The 24,419-nt window shown below is 32.1% G+C and overlaps 1 protein-coding gene across 1 annotated transcript in view; it reads left to right on the top strand.

Annotated features, from left to right (window-relative positions):
• LOC134681158 (ankyrin repeat domain-containing protein 50-like) overlaps window positions 1-24,096 on the top strand; it is a 77,209-nt gene extending 53,113 nt beyond the window's left edge. Inside the window, exons 2-5 of the mRNA XM_063540622.1 lie at window positions 15,590-15,901; window positions 18,458-18,493; window positions 20,119-20,163; window positions 21,004-24,096. Of these exons, the coding sequence (XP_063396692.1) occupies window positions 15,590-15,901; window positions 18,458-18,493; window positions 20,119-20,163; window positions 21,004-23,126 (2,516 nt within the window). The 3' untranslated portion in view covers window positions 23,127-24,096. The remainder of the gene's footprint in view (window positions 1-15,589; window positions 15,902-18,457; window positions 18,494-20,118; window positions 20,164-21,003) is intronic.
• The last annotated feature ends 323 nt before the right edge of the window (window positions 24,097-24,419 follow it).

The raw sequence follows: 24,419 nt of genomic DNA, 5'->3' as shown, positions 1-24,419 counted from the left end.
CATCCTTAACTTAACGGATATCTGACAAATTCTAAGACAAGAGGAGCGAGCATCCTTAACTTAACGGATATCTGACAAAAATTCTAAAACAAGAGGTGCGAGCACCCTTCACTTAACAAATATCTGACAAAAATTCTAAAACAAGGGGAGCGAGCATCCTTAACTTTACGAATATCTGGCAAAAATTCTAAAACAAGAGGTGCAAGCATCCTTAACTTAACGAATATCTGGCAAAAATTCTAAAACAAGAGGTGCGAGCACCCTTCACTTAACAAATATCTGACAAAAATTCTAAAACAAGGGGAGCGAGCATCCTTAACTTTACGAATATCTGGCAAAAATTCTAAAACAAGAGGTGCAAGCATCCTTAACTTAACGAATATCTGACAAATTCTAAGACAAGAGGAGCGAGCATCCTTAACTTAACGGATATCTGACAAGTTCTAAGACAAGAGGAGCGAGCATCCTTAACTTAACGGATATCTGACAAAAATTCTAAAACAAGAGGTGCGAGCACCCTTCACTTAACAAATATCTGACAAAAATTCTAAAACAAGGGGAGCGAGCATCCTTAACTTTACGAATATCTGGCAAAAATTCTAAAACAAGGGGAGCGAGCATTCTTAACTTAACGAATATCTGACAAAAATTCTAAATTAAGAGAAGCGAGCATCCTTAACTTAACGAATATCTGACAAAAATTCTAAAACAAGAGAAGCTAGCATCCTTAACTTAACGAATATCTGACAAATTCTAAAACAAGAGGAGCGAGCATCCTTAACTTAACGAATATCTGACAAATTCTAAAACAAGAGAAGCGAGCATCCTTAACTTAACGAATATCTGACAAAAATTCTAAAACAAGAGAAGCTAGCATCCTTAACTTAACGAATATCTGACAAATTCTAAAACAAGAAGAGCGAGCATCCTTAACTTAACGAATATCTGACAAATTCTAAAACAAGAATAGCGAGCATCCTTAACTTTACAAATATCTGGCAAAAATTTTAAAACAAGAAGAGCGAGCATCCTTTACTTAACGAATATCTGACAAATTCTAAGACAAGAGGAGCGAGCATCCTTAACTTAACGGATATCTGACAAAAATTCTAAGACAAGAGGAGCGAGCATCCTTAACTTAACGAATATCTGACAAATTCTAAGACAAGAGAAGCGAGCATCTTTACTTAACGAATATCTGACAAATTCTAAGACAAGAGGAGCGAGCATCCTTAACTTAACGGATATCTGACAAAAATTCTAAAACAAGAGAAGCGAGCATCCTTAACTTAACGAATATCTGACAAATTCTAAGACAAGAGAAGCGAGCATCTTTACTTAACAAATATCTGACAAATTCTAAGACAAGAGGAGCGAGCATCCTTAACTTTACAAATATCTGACAAAAATTCTAAAACAAGAAGTGCGAGCAACCTTTACTTAACAAATATCTGACAAAAATTCTAAAACAAGAGGAGCGAGCATCCTTAACTTAACAAATATCTGACAAAAATTCATAAACAAGAGGAGCAAGCATCCTTAACTTAACGAATATCTGACAAAAATTCTAAAACAAGAGTTGCGAGCACCCTTTACTTAACAAATATCTGACAAAAATTCTAAATTAAGGGGAGCGAGCATCCTTAACTTTACGAATATCTGGCAAAAATTCTAAATTAAGAGATGCGAGCATCCTTAACTTAACGAATATCTGACAAAAATTCATAAACAAGAGATGCGAGCATCCTTAACTTAACAAATATCTGACAAAAATTCTAAAACAAGAGGTGTGAGCATCCTTAACTTAACGAATATCTGGCAAAAATTCTAAAACAAGGGGTGCAAGCATCCTTAACTTAACAAATATCTGACAAAAATTCTAAAACAAGAGGTGCGAGCATCCTTAACTTAACGAATATCTGACAAAAATTCTAAAACAAGAGGAGCCAGCATCCTTAACTTAACGAATATCTGTCAAAAATTCTAAAGCAAGAGGTTCGAGATCCCTTTACTTAACGAATATCTGACAAAAATTCTTAAACAAGAGGTGTGAGCATCCTTAACTTAACAAATATCTGACAAAAGTTCTAAAATAAGAGGTGCGAGCATCCTTAACTTAACGAATATCTGATAAAAATTCTAAAACAAGAAGAGCAAGCATCCTTAACTTAACGAATATCTGACAAAAATTCTAAAACAAGAGGTGCGAGCATCCTTAACTAAACGAATAACTAGCAAAAATTCTAAAACAAGAGGAGCGAGCATCCATAACTTAACGAATATCTGACAAAAATTCTAAAACAAGAGGTGCGAGCATCCTTAACTTAACGAATATCTGGCAAAAATTCTTAAACAAGAGATGCGAGCATCCTTAACTTAACGAATATCTGACAAAAATTCTAAAACAAGAGGTGCAAGCATCCTTAACTTAACGAATATCTGGCAAAAATTCTTAAACAAGAGGTGCGAGCATTCTTAACTTAACGAATATCTGGCAAAAATTCTAAAACAAGAGAAGAAAGCATCCTTTACTTAACGAATATCTGGCAAAAATTCAAAAACAAGAAGAGCGAGCATCCTTAACTTAACGAATATCTGACAAAAATTCTAAAACAAGAGGTGCGAGCACCCTTTACTTAACAAATATCTGACAAAAATTCTAAAACAAGGGGAGCGAGCATCCTTAACTTTACGAATATGTGGCAAAAATTCTAAAACAAGAGGAGCGAGCATCCTTAACTTAACGAATATCTGACAAAAAATCTAAAACAAGAAGAGCGAGCATCCTTAACTTAACGAATATCTGACAAAAATTCTAAAACAAGAGGTGCGAGCACCCTTTACTTAACAAATATCTGACAAAAATTCTAAAACAAGGGGAGCGAGCATCCTTAACTTTACGAATATGTGGCAAAAATTCTAAAACAAGAGGAGCGAGCATCCTTAACTTAACGAATATCTGACAAAAAATCTAAAACAAGAAGAGCGAGCATCCTTAACTTAACGAATATCTGACAAAAAATCTAAAACAAGAGGTGCGAGCACCCTTTACTTAACAAATATCTGACAAAAATTCTAAAACAAGGGGAGCGAGAATCCTTAACTTAACGAATATCTGGCAAAAATTCTAAAACAAGAGGAGCGAGCATCCTTAACTTAACGAATATCTGACAAAAATTTATAAACAAGAGAAGCGAGCATCCTTAACTTAACGAATATCTGGCAAAAGTTCTAAAACAAGAGGAGCGAGCATCCTTAACTTAAGTAATATCTGGCAAATTCCAAAACAAGAGGTGCGAGCATCCTTTACTTAACAAATATCTGGCAAAAATTCTAAAACGAAAGGTGCGAGCATCCTTAACCCCTACTTTTCTTTCCAGAATTTGATTACAGATAGTTTTAAATGTTATCTTTGAAAATCTTGTAAAATCCTTATTATTTTTTCATCGTTTTTGAAAGAAAAAAGGTGCGAATGTAAAATATATGCAAATCTAAAGAGAATTATTTCCCGCCAAATGTTCAATGGCTTATTATCTCGAAAACAAGCACACGGACATTTCATTTTTTTCTGCTTGTTTAGTTATTTTATTTACATACTATCAATTTATAACAGTCTTTAAAAAAGTTTGTTATTTTGAAACAGAGTAGCGAACATCCTTAACAATGCTTTTCTGCAAAACATTTATTACGGTTTTTACCTGGAGAAAAATTTTAAGCATAGGCAACGTTTCACTCCCCTGCGTCTATTCATCCCTTGGTAGAAAAGGCGGGATACATCACACATGGAGTGGAACTCCCTTTGTACCATGGGTTTATACACATAAAACATATTGCTAAAATGGTAGAATTTTAATTTCACAGTATGGCATGTATATTAGGTATGAATTATTTGATTACCAAGTAAATCACAGTTAACATGCTCTGATGAGTTTATATTGGAACCTTGTACACCATGTACACCAGTACACAGGTGAATGGTTACTTAACACCACAGGAGTTCAAATTTTTTGAAAACGATTGAATTCCCAATGTGAAATAAAATATAAATAACTCTTTAAATTTGTATCGTATAAATGATAAGGGTTTATTAAAAAGGGGGTGGGGGTGGGGTTGCTGTTTCAGAATGGTTTGAGGTGATAAACACAAAGCAGTTCCATTCTATATTTAATTGTCCACATCATACATGTAACAAGAGATTGTCCATGCTACGTCAGCAATCTATTTATTAGTACATTTTGGTTGTGAACAAAATAATTTTGAAAGTTGCTCTTTCAAAATTTCCGTTTAGGAACTTTCATTTGGGAAAATCCCCGCAAATAATGACAGTAAGCAGATATGCAAATTGTAGGACAGAAAGTCGCAGGACATAAATCATGTAAATAAGTAGCTGCGGTATCGTAGCTCTTTAGGTCCTTTTGTTATTTTTTGACTATTTGCAGACCATAGATGGTCCGCAAATAGTCAAAAAATAACAAAAGGACCTAAAGAGCTACAATACCGCAGCTAGTAAATACGTGTTATTTTATATTTTTTAATTTGATTTTTTTTTTTTTTTTTAAAAAGGCATGAGGTATGTCTCAGTTGATAACTTGATAATATCATACATATGAAAATAGAAACAAACAAAAAAAGGAAAAAATTATTATCATACTTGTCGTTTTCTCTAATAAAAAAAAGTTAAGCGTCTGTCTTATTTTGGAATCAATTAGATATTTTTTACAAATTTCATTTTAACAGTTATGTGCTTATGTATTTTTAGTTGAGAAACTTAACAAAACATGAACAAAGCCTTTTTTATCATGTGTATAGTTGGTTTGGAATACTGCTTCAAGTTGGTATGCAGAATTGAAAATTGGATAATTATTTCTTTGATTACGTTTATTAAAATACTTTGATTGGTAATCATAAGCATATAATAATAAATTTCTACTGAGAAAATAATTTGTGATCAAAACTATTTATAATACTAATTTTCTACTAAGGAAACAATTTGTTTTGAAATCTATTTGATGAAGTTATTCATTTTTAGCTTACCTGGCCCGAAGAGCAAATTGAGCTTTTTTCATTACTTTACGTCCGTTGTTTGTCGTCGTCGTTGTTCGTCGTCGTTAACTTTTACAAAAATTTTCTCCTTTGAAACTACTGGGCCAAATTAAACCAACATGACTAAGCTTGGCTACAATCATCATTTGGGTATCTAGTTTGTGTCCAGTGACCTGGCCAACCAAATAAGATGGCCGCCATAGCTAAAAATAGAACATAGCCATAGGGGTAAAATGTAGATTTTGGCTGATATCTCTGAAACCAAAGAATATAGAGCAAATCTAACATGGGATAAAACTGTTGATCAGGTCAAGATCTTAGTATCTGCTCTGCATATTGTATTATATGTGTCTGTTACCAAGTAAATCACACACAGGCACTTGTTTCTGTCAATGGGGGGTTTACTATCCACACTCGTTTTTTTTGTTGCTTTTGCAATATATAATGGAAAATTATAATAGATAAAGATACACTTTAAGGCGGCTCGCGGATCTAAATCAATTTTTTTTATTTAATATAAGAATTCGCTATATTTTTCTATAAATATATTTTATCTTATACTTAATAGAAAAATGAAATTACAAAATGGGGTCACTGTTCATTTATGCTCACAATCTGCCTTCGAAAGAAGCATACATTTTTGTTAATGTTTTCTTTTGAACTAATAGAAAAAATAGTGGTAATATCGAAATAAAAAAAAAAACTAAATTACAGAAATCGCTTAAATTTTACAATTATTTAGTTTATGTACAGCTTATTTGAAAACAGCAATAAAAAATATAGGTCACCGATGAGTTAAAAAAGATATTTCAATTTTAATGCCAAAAAATGGGATTTTGGCACCAATTTTTAGGGAGATAATTTGGAGCTTTTTCAATGATATCTACATTTTAAAAGTCACCTGGGGCCAACACCAATTGATTTTTTGGAATGATTTTTGTACCATATGATAAAGTAACAACTACTAAAGGCAATTAAAAAAAATTGTAATGAAAAATATATGTTTAATTTTTTTTTGAAAATCTTATACCCGCGAGCCTCCTTCAATCACAAAAATGATCAGCAAGTCAAGATCTACTAAAAAGTCAAATGTTGCTGATATAGTTTAGTAGACTGTCACTCTTTACAGTGGCAGATCCAGAGAAGGGGGGTGTTCAAGGGGTTGGAACCCCCCCTTTTATTTTGACAATCAATGAATTTGAATGGGGACATATAGTTGAAACCCCCCCCTTTATCCTGGGTTATGAACCCCCCTTTTAAAAATGGCTGGATCCGCCCCTGCTTTATCTATAGGAGTGATTGCCCTTAAATGAGGATTTTTTTTATCCTCTTTTGTCTTTTGAGCAAAAACTAAAGAAGATAGAGAGAAACTAAATAGGCTAAATTATCAGCAATCCAATACAATACATGTACAATACAATACAGGGATGATTCCAGGTGTTTTCAAATGGGTCCCTTGAACATCAAATTGGGATTTTTTTTATCCCAATTGGGAATTTTTTATGCATACAATCTAAAACGAAATAATATCATTTTCCTCACCTGTAAAAAAGGAAAATGTATACTAAGTTTCACCTGTACACTGATTGAAGCAGTTATTGGATTCAGACCAGGGAAGTTGTAATACATGAATACCATTGCACATAATGCACTATCATCTTTACTTTGGTAAACAAGGCATATATACCAGCTAACATAGACCTATGGCACTTAAGCAGTTTAGCTATTTATTCAAATTTCAAATTATCTCAAATTATCTCATAATATATAAGATATCTTATATAATATAACATATATTTTTAAAAGATATCTCACTTAATATATTAGATATCTTATATAATTTTTTTTGTAAAGCTATCTTACATATTTAATAAGATATCCGACTTATGAAATTTAACTGTCGAGAGTGGATAAATATCGTATTACAGGATATTTGGTGGTGGAATCTGTTTCTCTAATGATTTTCTAACATTATGCAGGCAAACTTATTCCTTCTTTTCGAATGATCTGCAAAAAGATGTGTTCTGTCTATGTGACATCATCAGGCATGGTCACCTTTTTTCATGCCGTCACAAAAGGAAATTTTGAGGAAAGCAAGAACATTTGACGTCATAATCAGATTTTAACCAATGAAGTACTGAGATCAAACGAACCACACGTTGATTAAATTTGATTTTATACAATGGGTACAGAAAGGGATAAATTGATGAAGAATTAGAGAAATAAGATATCTTAGATAATCTTTTTTATAAGATACCTTAGATAATCTTTTTTATAAGATACCTTAGATAATCTTTTTTATAAGATATCTTATAAATATACTTTATATATAAGATATCTTATAAATATACTTTATATATAAGATATCTTATATATACTAGTATAGTATATAAGATATCTTATAATATAGTTTATCATATTGTTTATAAGATATCTTATACAATTTTTAAGATATCTTATACAATTTATAAGATATTTGATAAAGAAAACTATATGAGATTTCTTATAAACTATAAAAGATATCTTATAAAGTTTATGGGATATCTTGAAGTCAGATTAAATAACAATACTGCTTGCCATATTAACCATGAAAAAAATCATCCATTCTGTATTTTTTCAACAGATCATCTTTATAAACTTATCTTGATTCAAATGGATTTCAAATTGAACTGGCCAATTATCGAATTCAGAGAAGCAATTACAAAAGGTGATATAGTTAATTCATAAGATATTTACAGCAATTCCACCAGGCACCAGTGAACTATTTGGATAATTTTTATATCTTTTGAAACAGTTCCATAATGATGAAATTGTATTTCAGGGGAGGGGGGCCTCATTTAATGAATGGTCCATCATCAACATTATTTTCAAAAACGCTCTCAAACTGTTGTCTTTTGAGGAAATAGCACAAAATATAAAGTAATTTCTTTTACAAAACAAGTTTTAATCAAGTTACACAACCGGCTCTGCTGGGTGATCTGCTTTTATAAGATTGGCGCCCCTTAAAATTTATTTATCAATGTTATATCAAAAATTGAATTTGTTCTTTGCCGAGGTCTGCTTTGACACCAATTTTTGACAAAAAAGCATGTTTTTGATCAACCTGCTAAGCGATCTACTTTTGCGAATTCAAATACTCCCATAAAATTTTATTCAATTGAATCCGGCTGCTAAAGTTATTTACCTCACGTTGAAATAATTAAATCGTTGTTAATAAAATGCGATCGTCATCTGTATTCCTATCCAGATTTTTACTACATTTTGACGACAAACTATTATAAATCATAGTTGCCATAATCATGGAAATCAATGTCTGAAACTTTTCCGGAAATATCGATTTTTATTTTATTTTCCTGAATTGGGAATTTATATTCACAAACATGTTTTTGGGACCGCTGGCAGATTTAAGGGCCGATAAGCGACCCTAAACTATATAGTGGAATCATCCCTGCAATACAACATTTTATTGGCACAAACACATTTACAATAAATGGTAATGACCGAATAGATAAGCAACTACATGGTAGTAAAATACAAACAATGTTTTACGCCTGTCCCAAGTCAGGAGCCCGTGGCCTTTCAATTTTTTGTTAGTCTTGTATTATTTTTAATGTTAGGTTCTCGTGTATACATGTAATTTGGGGTTTAGTATGGTGTTCATTATCACTGAACTAGTATATATATTTGTTTAGAGGCCAGCTGAAGGGCGCCTCAGGATGCGGGAATTTCTCGCTGCAGTGACTACCTATTGGTGACCTTCTGCTGTTGTTTGTGAATAAAAAAATAAAGGTATAATGAAAATCTATTGAAATAGATTTATTTAATTTTTATCGCACAATGTGGTTATATTTTTTTCGTGTAATTTTGAACAGTCGGGGACTTACTTAAACAAGTGATTTTCTAAATCACTGATTCAAGTAACATTATTTCCATAAAGGTTGGAAGTTAGAGTTGTCTTTCTTTAATAATCACCTGTTTAAGTAGTACAAATTAATCACTAGAAGAAGTGATCTATATTTAATGTAGCTTTAAATATAGAATACTAATGATCCAGGGACTAATTATGTTTCTAAACTTATCAGAACCAACATCTGTGTTGTCTAGGATGACCAGGTCATTTCAGGTGATGACCTTGTACTGAATCTAGGATAATGACATAAAAATCACTTGTTTACGTATCAGACCTCAATTTCCTTCTCAAAAATCACTTCTTTAAGTATCATTCTGTTAATAACCCACACTAATTTCAACACCCCCGAACAGTGACATTTTTATTGTGAACAGTAGAATTTTATTACATAATCTGAAAGATGAAACCTTGAACTTCACAGGAAAAATACTCCCACTGCTGTGAAAAATCTTTTAAGAAAGTATCAGCTCATTATGTAAAGCCATTATTTTAGCATTTTTTCAACTAAAATGGAATTGTCAGCTAAATGATAGCATCTCAAGCATGAACCTTGATGCTTAAAAAAAGCAAAAAGTTCATATTTTTTAATTTTACTAATTAAAAGATATTATTTAAACCTATATATATGTTTAAAATTTTGAAAAAACTCCAAAATCCCAATTTGTGATAAAACCTCGAATTTGCTACTCAAATAAGTGATTTAAAAATGTTGAACATTTTTAAATCAAAAGTCTCTCTAATACTGGAGTAACCTCTGCAGTGTAGCAGCATGTGCTGTTTATTTTTAATTTCGCCACTTTTACAGATTTCACAAATTCTTTGATCTCCCGGGCACTTTTCAATATCTTCCTCTTTCAATGGCAAGGTTGTAAGCACTAACTCTTAATTTATACAATGATGATCGATTCTGAGCTATTTCTTAAAGCATCAACATAACCTGCCCGTTCACTCATTGTGTAAACGCTCTGGAAAAATGTTAATTTGTTAACATTTATATGAGCGAGTAATCGAGAGAGGATTTTTTATTAAACAATTTTACCAGGTTCGAAGTAATGGATATACCTCTGTAATCACTTTTACTTCCCTTTTTATGTAGAAGTACTAAACATACTTCATTCCAAGCTTTTGGAAAACTTCTGTATAATTTAAAATAAAGTTGGATCGCTTTTGTAATGGTTTTATTAAGACTGATATTTCATTTTTCAACATTTCATTTGAAATAAGATCAGTAGCTGTGCTTTTCCCATTTTTAAGGAACTTAATTGCCTTTACATCTCACTTGTTTTAATGTGTTCCTGAAAGTCATTTGTCCTGTCATGCCTGTTGTTTTTTTGAAAATCATCAACTAATTTTTCAAAATTTTTGAGAATTTTTTCTTGAAATGGACTAAAACTCTGGTCGGTTTTGTTTAGTTTTTTTTTGACTAACTGATAAATTTGTCTTGTTTCAAGATCAACAAAACAGATTTTTGTCATGAATTCCATTCTTGTCTACAATGTCATGAATGTTGGAGAGTGTTTGTTGAATAAACACATAGACCAAGGTGATCATCACAGGCTCTGTAGAGCCTCTAGTTTTAAAACTTATACTATAGGTTAAAATCAGCAATATCTTGGACAAATTCTATAATGGTGGCTGATCTAGTTTTTTTAAAGAGTTATGCCCCTTGTAAATATTACAGTTATGAAAAATGGCCTCGCTAGTGCTCTCACATGTAATATTCTTGCCAGTTTTTAAAATTTATACTATAGGTTAATATCAGCAATATTTCGGACAAGTACCAAAATGGTTGACGATTGACTTTTTTAAAAGAGTTATGCCCCTTGAAAATATAAAATACGTGCCAAGCAGGCCACATTTGACATGTTGGAAATATTTTTTATTAGTCTTATTATCAAATTTCTGCCTACAATTTGGAAAATTATCATGAATATAATAGATAGGTAGAAATTGTAAACAGCAAAAATAATTACATATAATAAGATCTACAAAAAAAAACAATGAAATTCAAACCATCAGGTGACTTCTTACAGGAGTTATTGCCCTTTAAATTTCATCTTTGACTTATTTGTAAATTTTTGACTTTTATCTTGAAAACTTTTATCTTTAGATAGGTAAAATTTGTAAACAACAAAAATTATCAACAATACAAGGCCTATACAAAAGAATTATATGTCTGAAAACATTGGTTGACTCCTTTTTAAAATTATTGCCCTTAAATGAAGATTGTTGACTTATTCACTAGTTTTTATGCCCCACCTACGATAGTAGAGGGGCATTATGTTTTCTGGTCTGTGCGTCCGTTCGTCCGTCTGTGCGTCTGTTCGCTTCAGGTTAAAGTTTTTGGTCAAGGTAGTTTTTGAAGAAGTTGAAGTCTAATCAACTTGAAACTTAGTACACATGTTCCCTATGATATGATCTTTCTAATTTTAATTCTAAATTAAAGTTTTGACCCCAATTTCACGGTCCACTGAACATAGAAAATGATAGTGCGAGTGGGGCATCCATGTACTTGTTGTCCATTATCTTGAAAACACAGAAAAGTAGATACTGTGAACAACAAAAATGATCAGATATTTAAGGTCAACAAAAATTTATACACGACCGTAGCTATTAGATAATTGCTTATAGGAGTGTTTGCCCTTTAAAGGCAAATTTGTTTAGAATTTCAGAGTATTTGCCTCTTATCTTGAAAACTATAAAAGATAAATAGAAACTGTTATCCTAAAAAATGATAGGTATATAAACATGATATAAGAATGCCAATATGACAGAAACCATTGGCTGACCCCTTATAAAAGACATTTTTTTACCAACTTTTAAGTTTTTGACATTAATTTCAATTTTGGAATCGATAGTATACATGGTATATAGGGAAACTAAAAAGAAGAAAGAAATATCAGCAATACAAGGTCAACAAGAAAGAGATTTTAGTCGTGTATTATATTGCAGTCTACAATGTTGGAGAAAGGTAATTTTTCATGTTTTGCATAGCTCCAGTTGAGTGACACAGACTCTTAAGAGCCTCCAGTTCGCCATGGCATTGCCAGACTCTCAGACTTATGAGTATTGAATATCCCCTTGCTATGTTCCGCCTTTTACTTAAATCTTAAAATACTGTGTTGTTCATTCATTGTCTAACATGTCTAATTTGATATATATACATAATGTAATTCTATTTATGACGTATTATGCCCTTTTGATACGTATACAGTTGTTCAAGTTGTACGTGTTTTGGAATAATGCCAATATTTCAACAACGAAGAATTACTCCTACAATTGACGGTCAGGGTTACTCCTTGTACAAGTTATTTTTATTCACTTGAAGAAGTAAAAAAAAATATACACATATACGCAAGGATTTGTATAGTTAACTAAAAATAGAACAGTCAGAGCTCCAGATAAGCTGCGTATTTGCGTGATCACGCAATACAAATAATAGAAAACCCAATGCAATTGTCCATTAAAGGGTTCAACTACCCAATTAATTCAACGGAAAACCCAATTATATGCCAAAACCATGAGTTCTTAACCCTTTTATTGGCTACAGTTTGTGTTATTTACCCTTGAGTTTTCCGTTGCTCAATAGGTACACGTGTTTTTTGTAAATATTTCGATCTTCTCGGTGTTTATCAAAATAGCGTGTTTCATGTAGTCATATTTTTTCGCATTGCTCGGGATTTTTCATAACATACATCGAATTAAAACGAAAGTGAATGTCCGGTTAAAATATTGAATAGAAGCATGTTTTCGGCTTATTTTGGAAAACTGAGGGAAAGTTATAATGATAACAAGACTCAGCCAGTGTCTTTAGGAAGCATCCATCGAACGCACGGGCGTGTGTGCGTACCATAACCAAAACATTGCTAATAAACACGGGGTTTCATCAAAAACGAATTCAGTTGGAAAAAGTGAAAGGCCCAATCAATTATGAAATGATAAAGCATCAGAATTCAAAAGTTCTAATAAAAGACAACTATAAACCCAGATTTATGTAAATTGAATAAAAGAAAATCATTCAAGTATAATTAGTTTATATACTATTTTTTAATAAATGAATACACACACCATGCACACAGACACTGATCAGGCACTGGTCTCATAATTTATTATATAAAGGTATAAGATGAGTGCCTGTGAATACACATATCCTTTTTTGTGAGAAAATACAAAACTGGCACAAGGTTTGAAACGGGGCACAAATTAAACCTACAATTGCTCCTCAGTGAATAAACCAAATAAAACAGCTAGCAAATAACCCTAACCATACCCTTAACCAAATAAAAGACAGAAACAAAGACAGAAACATATTAATTTAAGATGGAAAAAAATTGGGGTTGATATAGCCTAAATATTCAATATTGTGTCGATGAAAAAACCCAATACATTAAGGAGCTTGGTGGTGAAAAACCCAATTTGATATTAACCTGAGGGGTGAATTGGAATTGATAATGCAATTAAAAACTTTATCACCCAATTATATAAGAAAATGGTGGGTAAAAACCCCAATTTATGAATTCTTATCTGGAGCTCGATCTGAGAACATAGGGGTAAAATGCAGTTTTTGGCTTATAACTCAAAAACCAAAGCATTTAGAGCAAATCTGACATGGTTAAAATTGTTGCTAAGGTCAAGATCTATTTGCCCTGAAATTATCAGACGAATCGAACAACCCGTTGTTGGGTTGCTGCCCCTGAATTTGTAATTTTAAGGAAATTTTGATGTTTTTGGTTATTCTCTTGAATATTATTATAGATAGAGATACACTGTAAACAGCAATAATGTTCAGCAAAGTAAGATTTACAAATAAGTCAACATGTCCAAAATGGTCAGTTGACCCCTTCAGTAGTTATTGCCCTTTATAGTCAATTTTTATCTATTTTTTGTAAATCTTAGTTATTTTTACAAAAATTTTCTCCTCTGAAACAACCTGGCCAAATTAAACCAAACTTGGCCACAATAATCATTGGGGTTTCTAGTTTAAAAAAATGTGTGGCGTGACCTGGTCAACCAACCAAGATGGCCGCCATGGTTAAAAATAGAATATAGGGGTAAAATGCAGTTTTTGGCTTATAACTCAAAAACCAAAGCATTTAGAGCAAATCTGACATGATGTAAAATTGTTCATCAGGTGAAGATCTATCTGTCCTGAAATTTTCAGACTAATCGAACAACCCATTGTTGGGTTGCTGCCCCTGAATTTGTAATTTTAAGGAAATTTTGATGTTTTTGGTTATTATCTTGAATATTATTATAGATAGAGATAAACTGTAAACAGCAATAATGTTCAGCAAAATAAGATTTACAAATAAGTCGACATGACTGAAATGGTCGGTTGCCTCCTTTAGGAGTTATTGCCCTTTATAGTCAATTTTTAACCATTTTTCGTAAATCTTAGTTATCTTTTACAAAAATCTTCTGCTCTGAAACTACTTAGCTAAATTAATCTAAACTTGGCAACAATCATCTTTGGGGTATCTAGTTTAAAAATTGTGTGGCTTGACCCAGTCAACCAACCAAGATGGCTGCATGGCTAAAAATAGAACATAGGGGTAAAATGCAGTTTTTGGCTTATAACTCAAAAACCAAAGCATTTAAAGCAAATCTGACATGATATAAAATTGTTCATCAGATCAAGATCTATCTGCCCTGTAATTTTCAGACAAATCGGACATCTTGTTGTTGGGTTGCTGCCCCTGAATTGGTAATTTTAAGGAAATTTTGCTGTTTTTGGTTATTTTGAATATTATTATAGATAAAGATAAACTTTAAATAGCAAAAATGTTCAGCAAAGTAAGATTAACAAATAATTCAACATGACCGAAATGGTCAATTGACCCCCTAAGGAGTTATTGTCCTTTATAGTCAATTTTTAACAATCTCATAAAATTTGTAAATTTTTATTAACATATTCCACTGAAACTACTGGGCCAAGTTCATTATAGATAGAGATAACTATAAGCAGCAAGACTGTTAAGTAAAGTAAGATGTACAAACACATCACCATCACCAAAACACAATTTTGTCATGAATCCATCTGCTTCCTTTGTTTAATATTCACATAGACCAAGGTGAACCACACAGGCTCTTTAGAGCCTCTAGTTTTATTAGAGTTCATTATGTTTCATCTCATTTTAAATTCAACAAAGAAACTGATTGTGCAAAGATCTTAAGTATTTGCACAAGGCCTTCAAAAATGCTCCTTGGGGGCTTGTAAATGAGCAGTGAACATTCTGATGATAACAGACAAATGGGATTTTCATTGTCCATGAAATTACACTTAAATGATTGATAAAGACATCTGCAAAGGGCAGATAATTTAAAATTCTATTAGTGCAAAGAAATCATAAGAATTCAATAAAAATACAAGTAAAAAAATCTGAACGTCTAAAGGACATAACTTAGGCAATATTTTTTTTTACCTAAATAAGTAAATAAAATTCACTTGTATAAGTATCCAACAAATTGACTTATATAAGTATATTAATATGACTTCTTCAAGTAATTAAAAATAACTTGTACAAGTAGTACCCCTGACTGATTGACTTTAACAAAACAGCCAATCACAGTTGGAAAACAAATTATGTGTGTGAAAGAGGAAGAGAATATTTCATTCGTACCTTTCTTATATTTCAGTTTTGAATAAACACAAAGTTAAACTACAAAAGAATTACATGATGTTTGTCCATGGTGTTGACTCCAAAACAGACATAGCTGACCACCTGTATCAGTCTGATGTTTTAAGTACTGAAGAAAAAGAGGAAATTTTTAATTCTTCTCTCACTCAACAGGAAAGTAATAGACTTTTATACAACAAATTGATTCGCAAAGGTGGAGATGCATACACACACCTTCTTGAAGCTGTAAGACACGGAAAATACCAGGATGTTGCTTCAGAAATGGAGAAGACAGAATTGTCAGATCAAGAAATACAATTGTGTCAAATTGGTAATTATAGCAGATTCTGAAATTAATATTGTCATGATTGTACCTGATGTACTTAGATGATTCCAATATATCATAAATTTCACATAGTTTTTAAATTATTATAAAAATCTGCCCATTTTCTTATACATCAGAGCATATTGAGTGTATCTATTCAGAGGCGGAATTTAAGGGGGGAGGGGACCAGCCCATACTCCCCCCTTTTGTGAGAAAAATTTGGTTGATTATTTAGGTAATCACTGAAGCATGACTGGAGTGGGCCCCCCTCTCAGGCAGTCAGGGCCCCCTCCCATTATATTAATCGGACACTTAATATGCGAAAAAAGTATACAATTCAACGAAAAAAGACACGTTTTCATCAATATATGTTTAACTGTAAGAGGAATGATCTAGTGTTGGAAACAAACATCTTGCTAAATCAGAAAAGAGAGAGAGGAACTATTAAAAAACTTGTTTTTAATTATTGTTAAGCCTGCGACTTCTGTTGCAGAAAGCTTGACATAGGAAAGTGATCCGGCGGCAGCGGCGTATGCTAACTTCTTAAAAGCTTAATATTTCAGAAAGTAGAAGACCTGGATCCGTCTTACTTTGTATATAGATGCCTTATGTTACGAAGTTTCCATCTGTCATATGTCCATTGTCCATTGTCCTTGACCTCATTTTCATGGTTCAGTGACTACTGGAAAAAAAGTTAAGAATTTTAGTATTCTTAATTTCTCTCTTAATATGAGTAATAGTATAACTATATTTGGTACATGTATGTGCGTTCCTTGCAAGGTCCTCATGCCCCTCAGACAGTTTTCACTTGCCCTCCATCTCATTGAATGGATCAGTGAACAAGGTTAAGTTTTCGTGGTTAAGTTCATTTCTCAGATACTATAAGCAATAGGTCTACTATATTTGGTGTATGGAATGATTGTAAGGTGTACATGTCCAACTGGCAGGTGTCATCTGACCTTGACCTCATTTTCATGGTTCAGTGGTTAAAGTTAAGTTTTTGTGTTTTGGTCTGTGTTTCTAACACTGTATACAATAGGTCAACGATGTACATGTCAGTTTGGCATGTTTTATTTGACCTCAACCTCATTTTTACGTTTCATTGCTCAATGTTAAGTTTTTGTTTTTTGGTCTGTTTTTCTTGTACTTTAAGCAATAGGTCAACTATATATGGTGTATGGAATGATTGTAAGGTGTATCTGTCTGGAAATTATCATCTGACCATAACCTCATTTTCTTGGTTCATTGGTCAATCTTAAGTTTTCCTGGTTAAGTTTGTTTCTTAGATACTGTATGCAATAGGTCAACTATATTTAAAGCATGTAATGATTGTAAGGTGTACATGTCTCTCTGGCAGGGTAAATCTGACCTTGACCTCATTTTCATGGTTCATTGATCAATGTTTTCCTTCTTAATTTTGTTTCTTAGATACTATGTGTGATAGGTCAACTATATTTAAAGCATATTTGGTGTATGGAATGATTGCAAGGTGTACATGTATTTCCAGTTTGGTTTATCTGACCTTGACCTCATTTTCTTGGATCTTATTAAGTTTATGTGATAGTTGTAGTTGAGCTTTATATTTAGCACTATAAGCATAAAATTAATGGTTAGTCAAGAAGGTGAGTCATTTCATTCTGTGCACTCTTGTATTTAAAATTTTCTGGAAAGTCCGTTTAAAATCAAGGACAAATAATTATATTGAATTTGAAAGGACAAGTTATGTTTTATACCCCCACTTTAAAAACAAGTGGGGGTATACTGTTTTACCTCTGTCTGTCCGTCCGTCTGTCCCTCCATCCATCGGTCAGTCTGTCCGTCCGTCCCATGCACATTTTTCGTCGCATCTTTCTAAGGAACTACATTACAAGGATTTCTGAAATTTATTTTCAAGGTTTATATGAGTCAGCTATACCATGTTATGTGTTTTCAGATTCATCACTCAACAACTTCCTGTTTACCTTATACTTTTTGCGGGGCGGGGGTTTAATTTGTGAGCAAAAGCTCACAGATTCACTTGGTTTCTTTTCCAAGAAAATAAGGCCTGTGACCCCCTTATTTTATTTGATATTTCGAAGGTATTTTGAAAAGCAATCACCTCATTGAATTTAAAAAAATTCTAATATTTGTTGTCTCCTCAATAAAAAGAATTAAGTTGCCCCAATATTACACTTATAAAATAACTGTGATTTCGTAAATTTCAATGTAATTTAACAAAAAAATATGCCTAAACTTCCAGTTTTTATACAAAATTTGAAAGTTCATTGACAAAGAAGTCTTACAGAAGAATAAGAAAAATCTATTGGCAAATATTTAGACACCCCGTCTACCTTAACTGCTAAGAGTAATTTATTAGTACTTTAAACATTTTCCTCAGTTGTGTTTAATTTGTTAAATTTTCAATTTTGTAAAATTATTGATAAAAAAATGACTGGCGATATGAATATTGTTTCTTCTTTACCTTTATCATGTTTATGACAAAATTATGTTGTACAAATTGTTGGGTTTCAGTTATAAAAATATTTAGACTATGAAACATCTAGGCAGTTTGTCTTGTTTCAGGAATGAAGAAACTCAAAGACAGACATGAGAAAAAAGGTAACCAATATATTAATATAGTTCACTGAACTTATGGCAAGACTGAAAGATGTATATTTTTTCAAATTGATGTTAATTGTCTTATAGCAGTTTTACTCTTAGTGTACAGTGATTATCTACAGCCATATTTAGTCCCCTACTGACGAAGTCGAAGGGGACTTTAGATTTGCACTACATCCGTCTGTCTGTCTGTCCATCCGTCCGTCAAATCAGTGTTTGCTTAGTTTACATATATAATTTGTGATTAGGTCAGTTTAAGGGGAACCGCAAGTGGAAGGTCAATGATATTTGGTATGCAGTTGTATAAGCATTGGCATATCTCATTGCCATGGAGATCATTTGGCCCAACCCCTCAGTCATGGTCTATTGACTTTGAAACTTTTACTAATAAAAAGAAGATGTGGTGTGATTGCCCATGAGACAACTCTTCACAAGAGACCAAATGACACAGAGATTAACAACTATAGGTCACTGTATGGCCTTCAACAATGAACAAAGCCCATACCATTTAGTCAGCTAAAGAAGACCCCGAAATGACAATTCAAACGAGAAAACTAACAGCCTAATTTAAGTACAAAAAAATGAATGAAAAACAAATATGTAACACAAACGACAACCACTGAATAGTTTACATGTATTAGTTTGTCATTTATAGGTTCGTTGAAAGGAAACCATTAGTGGTAGGCCAATGTTAATTGGTATACAGTTGAATAAGCATTCACACATCTCATTTCCAATGATAATATTTGCCCCGCCCCTCATACATGGTCTGTTGACTTTGAAACTTTTGCTTAGTTTACATGTATTAGTTGATGAACCGCTTAATACTGTTTAAGTCAATGATATTTGGTATGCAAATTCATTGGCATTTGCAAGTCTTATATTTCCATGGAGATTAAAAAGCCCCACCATCTCATTATGGTTCATTGACTTGGAAACTTTTACATAGTTTACAAGTTAATGTTTGTGTTTATGTTTGTTTAAAGGGAAGGACTTATGATAAGTCGATAGTATTAAGTATGCAGTTGTATTAGTATTGGCACATCTCATTTCTATAGAGATTGTTAAGCAATGTACCTTCAGTCATGGTTCATTAACTTTGAATGTTTGCATAACTTCAATGAAAACGTACTGCTATGTTAATTTCAACATTTGCATTATCAAAATTACAAATAGACGAGAAAACTATCTGCCAGAAACTAAATGACATAAAAATATAGGTCACCATACAGCCTTCAACAATGAGCAAAATCGATACCTCAAAGTAAGCTATTAGCAGCACTGGAATGACAAATATGAAACAATTCTAACAAGACAACTTAACAGTCTGATTTATGTATGAAATATGATACACAGCAATCAATTACAATCAGTGAAATACAGGCTCCTGACTTGGGGCATGAACATTCATAATGTGGCGAGGTAAAACATGTGTACCAGTGTCAAACCCTCCCTTAACTTGGGACAGTGATGTAACAATACTAGTACAGCAAAAGAACAAACAATAAAAATCAGTTAAAAGGGCTTATCTTCGTATTTCTATTAACTCACCAGATAAATACAAAACACAACAGACAACAATCTGTGAGTACAATGTTCATAGTTTGTTGTTTTTATATTTTTAGATATTCTAATGGATCACGATGAAGTTATTCCTAAACATATACAAGGTAAGTCTATTGATGTAGGACATTGAAACTTTACTTAATCCTATAACAAGGCATATACAGTACATATAACTGGAAAATACATAAATGTGGATTGATAAGGGCTCGTATCGAGGATACATGCACTTTATACTTTTCACTTTGTCTGTCCATCTATAAAAATGTGCAGGTGGTGTAGGTTTTCTAGTTTGTATTTATGGACTCCTTTTTATACTGCTTGTATTTTGACTAAAAGGTAGAATCTAAATTATTTGCATGTTACAGTTCATTTATGGTCATTTCAGAAATCTGTGACACCGACTTGAAAACATGCAGAAAATAAATGCTTTGGAATAATAAACTAGGCACTTATTAATTTTATGAAGAAAACTATAAACAAACATAGTACATGTAGCGTGAACACATAGAATTTCTGATAGAAATTACTACTAAACATGAAAAATGTCACAACAATGATAATAAATAATAACATACTTGTCAGGATAGAGTATTTTTCTTAAGGGGTAATACCACCATTGATATTCTCCTATTAGTCTTTGTTTAACTGGCATTTAACAGTATGTGCCTTTTATTTAAGTAAAGTAATTTTACCATTTAACCTTAAATTAGTTCATCAGTGAAAATTGAAAACCACATTTCCTTGCATAAAAGAAACAAACCATCATCTTAAGTTTTAAAAATATTTTATTAGAACACTCAATAAAAAAAAATATGGTGCTTCAAAACACCCGAGATACATGAACATGATGAAACTTGATGTCACATACTTCATTTTTGTGGTATTACATCTTGAAATTTGAACTTTAAATCGATAGTTAATTTATTGAATTTCATTTTTTACAGAGCAGTTTGAAAAACGCTTGGAACAGTGGAAAAAGGATGATCAACAGTTTGTTAGCACTGAAGCAGAGAAACATGTAATGCAAAAAGTTTTGACACAAAGTTCAGTTACCCTGGTTGGAAATTCTGGCACTGGAAAAAGTTTTCTTTCAAAACACATTGCCCTAATAATGAAGAAACATGGCTATACTGTAATTCCATGTAGTAAACCAAAAGATATTGGAAAATGGTTTAAACATGGGAGGAAAACTTTGTTTGTATTTGATGACGTCTGTGGCCGATATACTCTTAATCAACAAATTTACACTGACTGGAAACAAAGACTTGATCACATAATATCTCTTCTTGAAGACAAATGTTGTAAAATCATCTCTACATGTAGATTGGAGGTTTACAAAGATGAACTATTTAGCCATCTCTCTATTTTCAAAAAGTGTAACATCGATTTAAGTTCACAAAAGTTTAAATTTAGTGCTGCTGAAAAATTCGCTTTAGCTGAAGTTTACTTTAAGGAAAAAACTGATGAAGTAAATGAACTGTCAGAAAAATATGACTTTTTCCCACTTTTATGTAGCTTATATCATAAACAGAACCTCCAGAAAAGTGTAAGCATTAGCTCTTTTTTTAGCAATCCTTTTAAAGTCTTCAAAGACCAACTTGAACAAATGTATCGGGAAAGTGATGTGGGTAAGATGCAGTATTGTAGCTTAGTCCTTTGTGTGATATTTAACAACACATTAACAGAAGAAAACATGTCACCAAAAGATAAGAAGATAGGAGCAGTCATAGAAGATTTACTAGAAGAATGTGAACTGAATAAAGGAACATCCATAAAACGATTAAAGAATATCCTGGAAACACTTGAAGGTACCTATGTAGTCAAGGAGGGTAGTACATACAAAATAATCCATGATAAGTTGTTTGATTTCCTTGCCAAGTACTTTGGGGAGAAGATGTTACAGATTTTTATTGATCATGCTAATACTGATTTCATTCAGGAGAGATTTCTTTGGAAGATAACAGATAACATGGGCACAGAAATAGAGTTTGTAATAAGAATACCTGATAATTATGCAAAAAGTTATATAGATAGGTTACTTAAAGACTGGGAGAACAGATTTGTATCCAATGTATGTCAGAACAGAAACATGAGTTCTACTATATTTACAGAAAAAATGGTGAAACGTTTAAACCAACTTGAGCTATCAAAACAGGAAGAACTTGTTCGTACTAAAGATATTCACAATAAAGATATAGCACTTGGAGGAAGTTGTTATATGGGTACTATTGACCTTGTCAAATGGTTGATAAGTAGGAATAGTGATGTTAATTATTGTAGAGAGGATGGTTGTTTCCCTTTATTATGGGCAAGTCAGGAAGGACATGTGAATGTTGTTAAAGAACTGTTACAACATTCAGCTGATGTCAATAAGTGTACCAATGATGATACATCACCTCTGTATATAGCAAGTCAGGAAGGACATGTTGATGTTGTTAAAGAACTGTTACAGCATTCAGCTGATGTCAATAAGTGTACCAAGAATGATGCATCACCTCTGTATATAGCAAGTCATAATGGACATGTTAATGTTGTTAAAGAACTGTTACAACATTCAGCTGATGTCAATAAGTGTAACAATGATGGTATATCACCTCTGTCTTTAGCAAGTCAAAATGGACATGTTGATGTTGTTAAAGAACTGTTACAACATTCAGCTGATGTTAATAAATGTAACAATAATGATGTATCACCTCTGTGTATAGCAAGTCAGAATGGACATGTTAATGTTGTAAAAGAACTGTTACAACATTCAGCTGATGTCAATAAGTGTAACAATGATGGTATATCACCTCTGTATATAGCAAGTCAGAATGGACATGTTGATGTTGTTAAAGAACTGTTACAGCATTCAGCTGATGTTAATAAGTGTAACAATAAAGGTGTATCACCTCTGCATTTTGCAAGTTATAAGGGACATGTTGATGTTGTTAAAGAACTGTTACAACATTCAGCTGATGTCAATAAATGTGACTTTAAAGGTAAAATTCCTCTTAATGTAGCACAGGAGCAAGGACATATAGAAATAGAATCATTGTTAAAAGGAAAAGAAATAAATCAACATTGATGTCAAACTGATCAATGCTAGTGGAGGATATTTTCTTATTGTTTGTATTTGGACAAATTCATACATTATAATTCATTTATTCAAAACCTCATATAGCTGACATTAGTTTTTAGTTTGAAGTATCGGCACGAGTCAATACTTCTATTTACATTTAGCTGTGTTTTTGTAAATCTTTATTGTTAGGTTGATGTCTGTATTAACAAATCTCTTTTTAAGCATATATGCATATCTTGTTTTTCTGAACAATTGGTAAAATTTTACTGAAAATACTCTTAAATCAGATAAGGTAACTAACTCTTGGCTTGTTTTTCAATTAACATGATTAAAACAAAAATACAGCAAATTATTGGGAAGTGAAAGCATTTAAAGATATACCAGCAGTATGCAAGATAGTTGTACACCCTCTACAAACAGCGATGGATGGATATGCCAAAAACAATTATATATATAAATCACAAAGGTTATATTGGAAAAAAATGAAGGAAGAAAAACATTGTATATATGTGAATGTCCTCATTATAATCTGTTGAAAAAATAGTTCTATAATATCATTTGTAAAATTGTCAAAATGTTAAACTCAAATGCCAATTTCAATTTGTCTTTTTGTTCAAGAAAACCTAAAGGTATTAAAAATTATTGGAATGTGCATGATAAAATTGAGAAACGAAATGGGGAATGTGTCAAAGCGACAACAACCCGACCGATGATGTATATATTAATGAATGTCTTGAAATCAGAAAAAACTATTTTTAGTACAGATATGTTTTATATGTAACCCATTAGGAATATTTGCCTGTTAATATTATATATTCATGATATTATCTGTTTTATTACTGCATGTTTGCATACATGCTTATGGCTCTGGATTGGCTGTGACTTAAGATCTTAACATTTAGTTGATTATATTCATATTTGTATTTGATTGTCAACAATATGTTTTTCAATTATGAAAAATTATCTATTAAACTACATTAATCTTTTTTAGCTATTTAATTGGAATAAAGATATCTTATCTTATCTTAATATCTTATACATAAAAAGTAGATGGTTTACAATGTCTTTGTTACATCTGAGTTTAACTTTATATCTCCATGAATATAAGTACTAGGGTCAATAGTGATGAAAGTGGCGTTCAACACCAATCAATCAAATCAAAGCATATCTCCATGATTATAAGTACTAGGATCAATAGTGCTGAAAATGGCGTTAAACACCAATCAATCAAATCAAATCTTATCTCCATGATTATAAATACTAGGATCAATAGTGTTGAAAGTGGCGTTCAACACCAAT

Source organism: Mytilus trossulus, chromosome 8 (assembly GCF_036588685.1).
Source record: "Mytilus trossulus isolate FHL-02 chromosome 8, PNRI_Mtr1.1.1.hap1, whole genome shotgun sequence".
NCBI lineage: Eukaryota > Metazoa > Mollusca > Bivalvia > Mytilida > Mytilidae > Mytilus > Mytilus trossulus.
This window is presented reverse-complemented; position numbering and strand designations above follow the sequence as displayed.